Below are 13,551 nucleotides of genomic sequence, written 5' to 3' on the forward strand. Positions count from 1 at the left end.
GGGGGCTGACACGGTGAGGGGGCAGGCGGGAGGCCATGGGGTCTGGCCTGGTGCAGTACTGTCTGTCCAGAAGGACCGGGCCGAGTCGAGAGCCCCTGGGAAAGTAGAATGTGCAGGGCCTGGGGGTGCACTGGAAATGGGGGCACGAGGGAATGGTGAGAACCCAGAAGTGACTTGGAGGTTTCTAGCTTGGGTAACTGGATGAGTGATGATGATGCCAAAAACTGAGGTGGGAAAGGGAGGAGGAGTTCTGGGGTGAGGAGGAGACCGATAATACATTCAGATGACTCGATGGCTGTAATATGTACACACACCCACAGAGAGCTACTTTCAGCCATAAAGAACAAAGCCGGCACGAGGAGCCCTGACCCACTCTCCTGACTCCTGTCAGAAATTCAGTCACAAACTAGGGGTCTGAGTGACCCATCAGCAGAATCTAGAACAAGCTGTTCTTGTTGTTCTCCTGTCAACTGTGCAGCCTGTGGGTCTAGGAGCTGCTAAATAGAGGGTGGACTTCACAGTTAACTCGTTCTTGGTCCCCAGCCCTGAGGTCCCTAGGACACACAGGACAGACTCATCCTGCCTCTGCTGCTCACCCCCTGACTCTTTAGTCAAGTCACATAACCTCTCTGAGTGTTTCTTCGTTCATCTGTACAGTGGGACTTGTCATGGCACTTTGCGAGGCTAAAATAAGATGTGTCCATGCCACATAGCCCAGGGCCTGGCACACTGTAAATAACAGTAGCAGCTGTTGTGGCTCTTGTTATTATTACTGGTGACTATGACTAGCCATACTTTAGGGAATGTGTATTGGGTTTGAAATCTTCTTGTGTCCTCTGTGCCCATGGGAAAACTGAGACCTAGTCCTAAGTGTTTTTTATATGTACATACATATATATGTATGTGTATGTGTATATATTTATATTTGTAGATATTTATTTATTTAAGTAATCTCCACACCCGGTGTGGGGCTCAAACTCACAACCCCAGGATCAAGAGTCACATGCTTCACTGACTAAACCAGCCAGGTGCCCTTAAGTATTCTATTTTCATGACGATAAATAAGAGTGAATTTCCCATAACCTCAATCCCAAGATGTTGCTTGGTCTTCCATTTCCTCCCTCCCTCCCTCCCTCCCTCCCTCCCTCCCTCCCTCCCTTCCTTCCTTCCTTCCTTCCTTCCTTCCGTCCGTCATTCACAATTGAAACTGTCCCAAGGAGCTCACAAGCTAGTAGGGGAGACCAACACAAGAACATTTAACTGTGGTAATGTGTGATGTGGCACTGTGCAGTTCCTCAGTACTGGAGGTAGGGGTGGAGGAAGGGATGTGCCCTGTTGGAGATAGAGGAGCAGGGAAGGAAGGCTAGGTGGCAAGCAGAAGTGTGTTAGGCTGGGCCAAACCACAGGGAGGGGTTTGCTGGGTGGTTAAGAAGGGTATTTCTCTTGTTAGGGGTGACCAGTGGAAGCCCTGGCGCCTGACCCAGTGTGGTCTGGAGAAAAGCCCAGAAGAAGCTGGAAATGTGGCCTCCTTAGATGCCATGCCATGTGTGGGGCATTAGGCTGTGGGAGATGGAGAGCCCCTGGAAGGTTTAAGGTGAGGGTATCTGCACGAGACATGGCATAGAGCAGGGAGGTTGGTTAGCAGTGGAAGAACTGAAGTTGGGACGTGGGTGCTAGAGAGAGTGACCATGTCAAGAGGTAGAAGGGGTCGAATCATCGGGATGTGGTGACTGGACAGTTGGGAGGAGAGAGTAGTGGGGTCCTGGGACAGTGGGGAGAAGGACCTGGCCTACTAGAGAAGGCGCCATGCTTGGTCTGGGATAGTGGAGTTGGAGGTACCTGGGAGAGGCCAGTCCCTGGCAGCTGACAGCTGGATCAGGAAAAGGTCTCAGGAGAGAGGTCTGGGAGGGACCAGAATGAATGAGGCCCCTAAGAAAGGGTTGGTGGAATGAGGGAAGCACTGTGGCTGGCGGGTGGTTGTCACCATCCCTGTGGATTCTGCACCGGGGCCTACTGAAACCAGAGGGGGCACCTAGCTTTTGAGTTTAGAGGGTTGGGAGCTCTGGAGATCCTGGCAGGCTTGGCAAGTTCCCTGTGCGTAAACCATTCACCCAATCAGGGCCTGTTTGTCTAGGGCACTGGGAGACTGACCAGTTAGTTTCCCCGGCCTCGTAGGTAGTGCGCTGGGGACAGTTTCCAGTTCCCAAGGTCTCCAGAGACCGTGCCCTATGATTTGCCTTCAACACTAGCCTTGCTGCTCCGCTCTGCAGCCCTCAGCCTGTGCACTTGACACGCTGGCTCCTCTGAGGTTTGGTTTTGTTTGTTTGTCTTTCTAATGGGCTTTCTTCTTTTTTTCTCTCTTCCTTTTTTTTTTCTTTCCCTTCTTTGGCCAAGTTTAAAGTATCCGTGCAAGTTGACAGGCTGGGGGAGCCCAATGCTTCCATCAGGGAGCTGGCTGGGGAGGGGCTGGCCCCCTTGTTATCTTGGGAGGATCATCTGTGGGTACTGGGACTGGGCTGGGCCTTTCCCCCTAGTGTCTCGGCTGGCAGGGTGGAGTGGAGGCAGTGATGGCTGATAAGAGGGAGCTGAGACCTCTAGAGTAGGCCCCACTAAGGTGTGGGCCGCCCTTCCCAGCCCCAGCCACACCTCCTTGGTCAGCCCAAGGCTTGAGGCACAGGCCAGGGAGGGATAGAGAGCAAAGCAAGCTGGAAGCTAGGAGTTGGCCAGTTAAACCGAGGAAATAATTTTCTCTTCCAGAAATGTGCTCCTTCTTAGTATTCTTAGTCTGCTTTATATTTTCCCATTTTTAATAAAAGGACACAGGTACTGAGAAACGTTTTGTGTTTCTGTCATGCTGGGGCTGTGGGGGAATGTGGGCACTTGAATAAAGGGTCAGCCACCGCCCAGTCCATTTCTTCTACCAGGAGATTAGGGGCTGGCATTGCCAGGCCTTTAATGTTTTCCGGAAAAGCTAGGAGTCCAGGTTGAATGGGAAATTACCAGTTGGCTCAAATTCTTAAAGATAAATGCTGGAAGCCAAGTGAAGTCCACCTGTGGCCAGAGGAGGCCCGGGGACTGTGGTCAGTGTTCTCCAGGCCAGACACACCTCACTGTAACATCCTGCCCGACCAAGGCACACTGGGACTTATCTCCCGAGGGAGGAGGGAGCACTACAAGACTGAGTCGCTTCCAGATTCATCTCTGACATGAGCCTTTGTGGCTGTGGCACACGGAGTCCCTTCCCCGGAGTCCACTGTCTTCACCCGTGCAGTGAAGGCCAGGGCTGGGTCTATGGTTTTCAACCTTTTTTTTTTTTTTTTTTTAAAGCGGTAGAGCCTTTGTATAAACCAAATCTTATAGGGAACGGGACACATATAAAAACTGGGGCTGCCTGGGTTGTAGGGAGAGTCTGGAGTTCTGCCCCAAGGCTGCCCTCTGCCCTCCCCGACGGCTGCCTCTGCCAGGCCCCACGGAACAGTGTAGTGGTTGCCCACCTGCGGGCCAGCGCTCTCTACCCCTCCGAGCCCTGGCATGCTCTGCGTTGAGTGGGAGGAAGAGGACCACAGGGCCAGAAGGAGAGCGAGCTGCAGTGGGTCTGCCCCGCAGCTGGCACCTCACCCCCTGGTACGTGGGGATGTAGGCATTGCCAGGAGCCAGCCCCTGGGCGGCCTCCTCGCATCAGCCCTCCATAGCATACATCACTATTTCCATTTCACAGGTGGGTAAACCAAGGCACAAGAAGAGGAAGTGAGTTGTCCACAGTTCACTTGGCTGGCATGTGGAGGAGCCTAAATTCTACCCAGGCCCCCAAGGCTCCAAAGGCTTCTTCCTGCTCTGGAGCATCTTCTTTTGTTCTTCACGCAGAACCACCCTGCTCCCCGGGTTGGGGGCTGGGGCAGCCCCTCAGGTCTGAGGCTCCTGGGTCGCAGCGATGATGGTTCCCATCCCCAGTGTTTCTGGGCCAGTGTGCTTTAGTTTGTAAAGCTCCTTTCAGACATGACCTTGTTTTGCTGGTGTCAGACTTGACTTGTCTAAATAGGACTCTCCTTTCTATTGCTACGCAGGAGGCAGAGCCCTCTGAGCCCAGAAGTGCGGAGGTGACGAGGAAGCCTAAGACTGCTGCTCTTTCCGCCAGCAAGAGGCCCAAGAAGGAGGCAAAGAAGAAGCGGTAGAAGAGGAGGCCTGTAGAGCCAGGCGGGCGAGGCAGGGGCCTCGGCGGGGAGCCCTCCTGGGACTCAACGTCCTGTTCCCTCCGACGTCCCAGGATCAGGGCTGAGGTGGCTGGGCCACTCTCTGACCACAGAGATCTGGACAATCATGACAGTCCCCAGGCCCCAGCTGGGCAGCCTACCACTTCCCCTTCCTTCTGCTTCCGAGACAGTTTAGAGCCACAGGGACTAAACCCTGTGTGCAGAGGCTGTGCAAGAAGTCTGTCTGTCCAGAAGTTGGGTCAGCTCCGAGTGACATTTCCATACTTAATCATTGTGTCCAACCTTCAGACCCACACCTTGTGGATTTACATTGCATTTTAGAGTCGTGATCTCATGCTGACACACACTGCCCCTCCCATCACTTGTGCACCACAGATCTGCTAATCAGTCACCTTTGTCTCTGCCATACAGATGGGGTCAGGCCAGGCCTTCCCTGTTTGTTTAGGTCAGGACGCCATGGCTACTGCGATATCAGTGGTCTCACAAGCATGACAGCCAGGTCTGAGGATGCCTGGTGGCAGAGCCAGCAGGCAGGCTGGCCGGCCAGGGTTTGCCTGGTTCTCCTCTGGCAGATAGAAGGGATTTGGCTACACGAGTGCATGTTCTTGGGCTCAAACTTTCTTAGCCTCTGAAATGGGGGGCTTGTCAGTCTCAGAACAACCTCTTTTCAGCCCATCATGGCGTATTCAGTGTGTGCCTTTTGGCTTCATCTGTACACGTCCCCTTTCCCCTCAATTCTTTTAACACCATAACAGTGAGGAAAAGTCATCTGGGCAAGTAAATGTCAATAAACTGCCTCACATGCTGAACCTCCTGTGTGTTGCCTGCTGCTTAGCGAAAGAGGTATCCTGGGTCCCTTGCCCTGGGTGCAGGGAAGGGGCTCACCCCCATAGAAGTGGGGTAGTGGGGCTGAGGAGGTTCAGAGCAGTGCTGTAGGCCAAGCCATTCTGGGACAGGTTTCAGGAAGGGTCCAGCCAACTGCTTCATGTGGCCCTTAGTCACTGGAAACACTCGTGAATGTCCATGCGTGTGTGAGAGTTTCCACCAAGGCTGGGCCCCACTCATTCCCCATTTCCCATTGCCAGAGGAGGACTCTGCTCATTCTCCAAGCAGCTTGAAAAAAAACCAACTAGACGGCCTCATGTGGCGTGGGGCGGGTCACGCAGGTCCAGTCACGTGCCCCGAATCAGCTGCCAAGGAAAAGCCTCAAGCTCCGGTAACTCTGATTTGCCAGGCTGCTTTCCAGTTTGCCGAACACTTTCCCAAATATCACAATGAGTGAGGGGCCTGTATCACTTCCATTTTAGAGATGGGAGCCTGAAGTCGGGCTTGGACCCAAGTCCATGGCCCCTTTCCTTGGTATTTAGGAAATACTCAATGAGTGTCAGTAGGTGCAGCGTTTAAGGGTCCCCACTAAGGCCTGGGAACCCTAGGGGCTGGAGCATCAGCGGAGCAGGACCAGGTGTGGCCAGGTGTTTCACGAGAGCCCCTTCCGATGCTTCGCACCAGCTGGGCTCCCTGGATGCAGAAAGGAGGAAGCTTGCCTAGCCCAGTGGGAGACTCAGCCATGGAAAGAGGCTGGGGGTGGGGAGTTGTCTAATGTGGGAGCTGCAGATCCTGTGGGAGCTGAGCAGAGGGACATCCAGCTCAGTCCGGGTGGTCAGCACAGCCACCTGGCAGAGGGGAGGTAATGAACGGAGTCTGTTTTTTTTTTTCTTTTAAATATATTTTTTTAAATTTTTATTTATTTATGATAGTCACAGAGAGAGAGAGAGGCAGAGACACAGGCAGAGGGAGAAGCAGGCTCCATGCACCGGGAGCCCGACGTGGGATTCGATCCCCGGTCTCCAGGATTGCGCCCTGGGCCAAAGGCAGGCGCCAAACCGCTGCGCCACCCAGGGATCCCTGTTTTGTTTTGTTTTGTTTTTTTTAAAGATTTTATTTATTCATGAGAGACACACAGAGAGAGGCAGAGACACAGGCAGAGGAGAAGCAGGCTCCATGCAGGGAGCCCGATGTGGGACTTGATCCCGGGTCTCCAGGACCACACCCTGGGCTGAAGCCGGTGCTAAACCGCTGAGCCACCTGGGCTGCCTGAACTGAGTCTTAAAGTCTGGCTGGAGGTGAGACCAGAGGGAAATCATGCTGGGAGAGCAGGGAGGTGGGGGTGGGGTGGGGGCAGACCTCTGGAGCAGACCTTGCCCAGCCTCCTGCAGGGGAGACAGCTTCTGGCTCATAGCTACAGGGCTGCTTTGGTAGGTCCAGCTCCCTTATGTTGTCTCCCTTGGAGGCTGTCCTCTCATCTCTGCACACAATCCTCAGAGATCTCCTGGCTCTGACGTTAAATTCTACCTACATATCTGCTGAGATCTCCCAAACAAATCCCTCCAGACCCCTACCCTGACCTCCAGACTTCCACATCTGACCAACTGCTCCTCTCTCCATCTGGGTTCCCAACACACATCTTGGAGCAAATTCCTGATTTCTCACGGCAGTCCCAAATCTGCACTTTTTGTGGTCATCCTCATCCTTAATTCTTCCATTTGCTCAGGCCAAAAACCCCTGGACTCATCCCTAACGCCCCTCTTGCAGCATGTCTCTCTACTTCTGACTCTTAAGTGGTTCCTTGTGATCTGACTTTCAAAATCCTGAATCCTGAATGAGACCTGTCTTGCCACTTTGCTCTGCTGCCTCAGCCCAGCCCCCAGCCTTTGCAGCAGCCTCCTCATGGGTAGTCCTTTGTCCACACAACAGCCCGAGGGGTCCTGCTAAAACCTGTAGGACCACAGTCCCTCACCTTCTTCCATCTCACTCAAGGAAAGGTCAAAGTCCCTACCGGGACCCATGAAGGCTTGCAAGAGCCACTCACCTCCTTCACCTTTCTGCCTTGTGAGAGGTCATGCAGTCCTAGCCCACTCCACAGCATTTGTACTGGTCTCCAACTTGCCAGAGGAGCCCTGCCTCAGGGCCTTTGAACTTGCTGTTCCCACTTCTTCTTGGTACTATGTCTTACATGGTGGACAGAATAATGGGATGCCCAAAGAGTTCCAGGTCCTAATCCTTGGAACCTGTGGCTATGTTACCTGATGTGGCAAAGGGACTTTGTAGATGTTAAATTAAGGATCTTGAGATGGGAAGATTTTTCTGGATTATTGAGGTGGGCCTAGTGTCATCACAAACGTCCTTATAAGGAAAAGAGAGAGGCAGGAAAGTCCGAGAAGGCCATGTGACGACAGAAGGAAAACATAGAATAATATAGGATCACAAACCAAGGAAGGTGGGGTCTCTAGAAGCCAGAAAAGGCAAGAGGATGGATTCTCCCCTGGAGCCTCCAGAAGAAGCATAGCTCTGCTAACATCTTGATTTCAGCCCAGCAAGACCCATTTTGGACTCCTGACCTCAAGAACTATAAAGTATTACATTTGTGTTTGTATTACATTTCTGTGAAGTATTACATTGTGTCATGTATTACATTTGCGTTGTGTAAGCCATTAGGTTTGTTAGAACCGCAGTAGGAAATGGATATGCCTCACTTTCCTGGGGTTATCACAGAGGGAAGCCTTCTCCAGCCAGCTAGTTTAAAATTTTACCCCAAACTTCCTGTCCCTCGTCACTTATTTTTCTCTCCTTACCATATACCACCAGCTAACCTACTAGGTATTTTACTTCCTTTGTCTATTGTCTTACCCACCAATTGGAATGTGAGCACCAAGAAGAAAGGAACTTTATTGTTATTCTTGCTCCCACTTGGATCCCCAGAGCCTAGAAGAGTGCTGGGCTCAATAAATATTTACGATATGACTGATAGTAGGGGAAGGTGGCCTGCCTTAACAATACAGCTCATAAAAAAAAAAAAAAAAAAAAAAATTCTAGCTAGGGGCAGCCCCGGTGGCGCAGCAGTTTAGCGCCGCCTGCAGCCCGGGGTGTGATCCTGGAGACTCAGGATCGAGTCCCACATCGGGCTCCCTGCATGGAGCCTGCTTCTCCCTCTGCCTGTGTCTCTGCCTCTCTCTTCGCTCTCTCTGAATGAATAAATAAATTAAAAAAACCACAAAACAATACAGCTCATGAGTAAATGTGACATCTGCTCATATGCTTTCCCTGAATGATTTCATTCTATTCTCAGAGCAACCCCATGAGGTTGATAACATTATCATCCCCATTTTACAGATGAGGGTATGGAAGTGCCTGGAATTGAACTCATACAGCCTGATTCCAGTGCTGGCCTGCTAAGCCATGTTGCTATTTTCTCCCTTTCTGCTCTGGAATTCTCATGGGAAATTTTCTGGGGGAGAAAAGATTGGGCCCAGGTTCTGGAGGCTTCACAACCCAGAGGACTAAATCACTAATGGCAAAATTATGCTCACCAGTGAGGAAGAGGCTCTAAGGTAGAGTTGTGGCTGTTTTCATTTTACCGAGGCAACATTCGTATAACATAAAATTAGCCACTTTAAAGTATATAACTTGGGATCCCTGGGTGGCGCAGCGGTTTAGCGCCTGCCTTTGGCCCAGGGCGCGATCCTGGAGACCCGGGATCGAATCCCACGTCGGGCTCCCGGTGCATGGAGCCTGCTTCTCCCTCTGCCTGTGTCTCTGCCTCTCTCTCTCTCTGTGACTATCATAAATAAATAAAAAAATAAATAAAAAATAAAGTATATAACTTAGTGGCACTGATTAAATTTACGACGAGGGCACCTGGATGGCTCAGTCGACTAAGCATCCGACTCAGTTTTGGCTCAGGTCGTGGTTTCAGGGTCGTGAGATTGTGCCCTTGTGAGTCTGCTTGTCCTTCTCCTTCTGCTCCTTTCCTGGATTGTGCTCACTCTTTCTCAAATAAATAAATCTCTTAAAAATTTAAATTAAAAAAATAAATTTATGAGGTGCAACCACCACCTCCATCTAGTTCGTTTTTTAAAAGATTTATTTAGGGATCCCTGGGTGGCTCAGTAGTTTGGTGCCTGCCTTCAGCCCAGGGCGTGATCCTGGAGATCCAGGATTGAGTCCCACATCAGGTTCCCTGCATGGAGCCTGCTTCTCCCTCTGCCTGTGTCTCTGTCTCTGTCTCTGTCTCTCTCTCTCTTTCTCTCATGAATAAATAAATAAAATCTTAAAGAAAAAAGATTTATTTATCTATTTATTTTAAAGACAGATGCTCAACTGCTGAGCCACGCAGGTGTCCCTCCATCTAGTTCCAAACCATTTTTGTCACCCCAAAAGAAAATCTCATACTCGTTTAACAATTTCTCCCCATTCACCTCTCCCCCCAGCCCCTGGCAACCATCAGTCTGCTGTCTATAGATACAGAGTTACCCATTCTGGATATCTCATACAAATGGAGCCACACAGTATGTCTGGCTTCTTCCACTTAACATGAGTTTCTGAGGTTCATCTATGTTGTAGCGTAGTGTATGTAGCACTTCATTCCTCTTTATGGCTGAATGCTATCCCATTGTGTGCATGCGCATGGAGGTGTAGCTGTGTGGTGTTATCAAAGGAATTTACATCTCTGATTTTCAGAGTCCACCAAATGGAGATTACACAATAACCTTGCAGGGCAATTACAAAGATTAGACATGCTGGGGGCACCTGGCTCTTTCAGTCAGTGGAGCGGACAACTCTTGATCTCAGGGTTGTGAGACTGAGCTCCACACTGGATGTAGAGATTAGTTAAAAATTTAAAAAAAAATTAGACACACCTTGTGCATATGAGGTTCCTAGAGCCTAGTGGGTAACTTATACATGGTAGCAGTGAAAACGATTATTCAACCAGATAAATGTATCATTAAAATATTCTGACCTTGGAGTGCCTGACTGGCTTAGTCTGTAGAGCACATGACTCTTGTATCTCAGGGTTGTGAGTTTGAGTCCCACATTGGGCATGGAGCCTACTTTAAATAAATAAATAAATAAATAAATAAATAAATAAATAAATAAATAACATAAACCACCTTCCCAAGACATTCTGATCTCAAGTCAGACATGATCTTAGCTTCTTCTGAAGACAAGCATGTCCTTAGCTGCTCAGTCCTGGGAAACCAAAATTAAGGGAGAGGTTCTGAGGTTGAGCATGTGCTTGCTTTTGTACTCAGAGCTCTTTATATTTCTAGTAGATTTTGCCATCAGTGTTTCCCTTGCACATCTATTCAACAGTTTTTCAAATAATGGAGGTTGAAAAACACTGGGCAGTGAAGGGGTTAGGGAAGAGCTATCTTTAAAGAAATTCTAAATAAGCCCACAAGAGGAGTTCATTAGTCATCAGGGGAATGCAAATTAAGACCACAGAGTAATGCCAGAATGACTAAAACAGAAAAGACTGACCACATCAAAAGTTGAGTAGGATGTGGAGGGACTGGAACTCTCATACCTCACTGATGGACAAGTCAAACAGTGCAACCACTTTAGAAGACCATTGGGAGTGTCTTTAAAAAATAGGGGGATCCATGGGTGGCTCTGCAGTTTGGCACCGCCTTCAGCCCATGGCGCGTGATCCTGGAGTCTGGGGATCAAGTCTCTCATCGGGCTCCCTCCGAGGGGCCTGCTTCTCCCTCTGCCTATGTCTCTGCCTCTCTCTCTCTGTCTCTCTGTCTCTCGTGAATAAATAAATAAAATCTTTTAAAAAAATAAAAAGTTCAACATCTGTCTACTCTATGACCCAGCACTCCACTCCTAGGTGTTTTACCCAAAAGAAAATAAAATATTTGTCCATGAAAGTCTTGCAGTAAATTCTAGCTAGACTATTTCATAGCCACATTATTCACAAAAGGCAAAGACCAGAAATAGCCCAGATGCTTATCTTCAGTAGAATGGATAAATCGTAGCATATCATACAGCGAAATTACTACACACTATAAATAAATGATCTATATATGCAATAATATGAAGACCGTCAAAACTATTATGTTGAATGAAAGAACCCAAATATACCCACAAAACACACAAATATAATAAACACTGTCTGCTCTATTCATATGGAATTCTAAAATAGACTAAACCGTAGTGATAGAAATCAGATTAGTGGTGGTTCCCAGGAGAAGGATTGACTAGGAAGGGGCACGAGAAAAATTTTCTGGGGTGATGGAAGTGTTATATGCAGTTGCCAAAATTGAATGCTTAAGATCAGGCATTTCATTATGTATCAATTATACCTTAATAAAACATCTTCCTGCCGGCCAGGCACTAAGCTATGTGCTTTGTAAACATTATGTCATTTAACTTGTCAGCAAATCCCACGAGGTAGATGTTACTGTCTCTGCTTTACAAATGAGAAAGACAAGGCTCAGAAAGGTTAAGCCACTTGTCTCAGGATGCACAGCTAGAAAAATTAGATTAGAACTCAGGTAGTATAATTCTAAAGTCCATGCCTCAAAGGTTCCCTCTTTTGCCTCAGCCCATTCTCTTCCCTAAGATTTTACAGTTGGGGAAATTGTGTCTCAAGTAGCACTGGAGACATGCTCGATGCCACCTATGCTTTTTTGGGAGTCAGAATTGAACTGGAATCCAGAGTTCTGGAGCTTTCTTACTGTATCACACATCTTCACTTGGGCAAAGAGGTCAATGCACTCGCTCTCACTTCTACCCAGCTCAAGTTTGGGAGCTGAAAGTACAATTTTTAAAGAGTTGAGTATAACATTCATATTATAGATAGGAGACCCAAGCCTAGATCATAGATAATGAGACTTCAAAATCAGGGACTGAATTTTCCATCTGTCTTTTATTGCCAGAATAGTTCCAGAGGTTTTCTGTGAGTTGTGGAGGTTCACCATTCACTCTGCCCACAATTCAGTCATGCTATCCCCAAGCAGCGCCACCCCCCCAACCCCTGCCCCATGCATCAGACTCACCTGTTACCTCCCTCCATATCTTCCTGGTTGCAAGATGTCCAAAGTCTCTAACACATTCAGCCAGCTTCTCTCTACTTAAGAGGAGCGCACATGAGTTTCTCACCCTGTCTTTGACAACTGGAGTTCTAGAGGGATTAGAATCAAGAATAAAAACAGCCCGTCTAATTTGGTTTTAACTCACATCCAATCACTCAGTGTTAAGGGTGATTGTTATTGAGTTCAGCCCATCAAGTTGTTGTTGTTGTTGTTCTTTTTTTTTTTTTAAGATTTTATTTATTTATGAGAAACACAGAGAGAAAGAGAGAGAAGCAGAGACACAGGCAGAGGGAGAAGCAGGCTCCATGCAGGGAGCCCGACATAGGACTCGATCCTGGGTCTCAAGGATCATGCCCTGGGCTGAAGGTGGCACCAAACCGCTGAGCCACCGGGGCTGCCCCCATCAAGTTGTTCTAAAAGCAATGCTGTCTTTGGTGTTCTTAGAGCGCACTACCTGGTGTTTTGGGGGAATTTGGCTGAAACCATGACAGCTGCCTTCCCCCAGAGCTTGGCTCTCTGGGAGGAAAAACATATAACAGAAATATAGAAATATTTATAATACATAAATATGTAAAATATATATGCTCCCCCAGCCTGTGTCCACTAAAGAAACTTCGTCTGGAGATTTCTATGTCTCCTCAAAAGTTGCAGGATGTATTTATGGTCTGCCTTTTCTCTGGAACTGGCAAATGGTGCTGTGAATGAATCACCCTGTTTCTTGGGAATGTTTTGCTCCAAGAGCTCAGGGGGGGTACAACAAGATGATAAACAGCCTCTTGAATGATCTCTCCTCCCCTCATGGCAGGGCCTGGGGCCTGGGCACTTGCAGGACTGAAGGAGCCGAGGAATCCTGGGCTTTCACACTTACGGAAGGGGCGCCGCAGAGCAGGCTCCAGGGGGATGGCTGGCTCAGCTCATGGCTGGGGTCTCCTCACTCTGGACTGATGCAGTGGGGAGAGTGTCCAGTTGGTTTTTGAGCTTGGAGGGTGCTTACTCCAGCAGCCAGGAGACACTTGCCTTGTCCTGGCATCCAAGGCCTGGCCCTCCTCGGCTCCTAGGCCCTCAGTCCTCAGGGAGCACCGGGTGCCTAGCACCCCCTCAGCTCTGACCAAGTAAGTCCCAGTACGCTTTGGAATAGCCTGAGAGGTGAGAGTGAGTCACCCTTCCCTCCCCTGACCCCTGGCCCTCAGGCCCCTGGAGAGTTGCCACAGGCGGGGGAAGAGCTCTCAAGGCTGACAAAGGGCTTAGGCGGCACAGCGGGCTGGGTGATATCAAAACGGAAATTATTATTCAGAAGCGTCCGTTCCTCTGGCAAATCGCTGAGTCCCTGACTCCAGGTGGGCAGGGCAGCGTCCTGGGGCCCTTAGTCCCCTCAGCTGCTCCCTCTCACCCCTGCCCTTATGAGCCAGACTGAGCCCCTGGAAAGTGTGAGGCTCAGTTGCTCTCCAGCCTTCTTTCCTTCC

General features: G+C 49.3%; 1 protein-coding gene across 4 annotated transcripts in view; it reads left to right on the top strand.

Moving 5' to 3' along the window:
- MANBAL (mannosidase beta like) overlaps nucleotides 1-5,020 on the top strand; it is a 25,746-nt gene extending 20,726 nt beyond the window's left edge. For all 4 annotated transcript variants that reach the window (XM_072800966.1, XM_072800970.1, XM_072800967.1 and 1 more), the window contains one exon: nucleotides 4,065-5,020. In XM_072800966.1, the coding sequence (XP_072657067.1) occupies nucleotides 4,065-4,172 (108 nt within the window). In that variant the 3' untranslated portion in view covers nucleotides 4,173-5,020. The remainder of the gene's footprint in view (nucleotides 1-4,064) is intronic.
- The last annotated feature ends 8,531 nt before the right edge of the window (nucleotides 5,021-13,551 follow it).

Source organism: Canis lupus, chromosome 26, assembly GCF_048164855.1.
Source record: "Canis lupus baileyi chromosome 26, mCanLup2.hap1, whole genome shotgun sequence".
Lineage (NCBI taxonomy): Eukaryota > Metazoa > Chordata > Mammalia > Carnivora > Canidae > Canis > Canis lupus.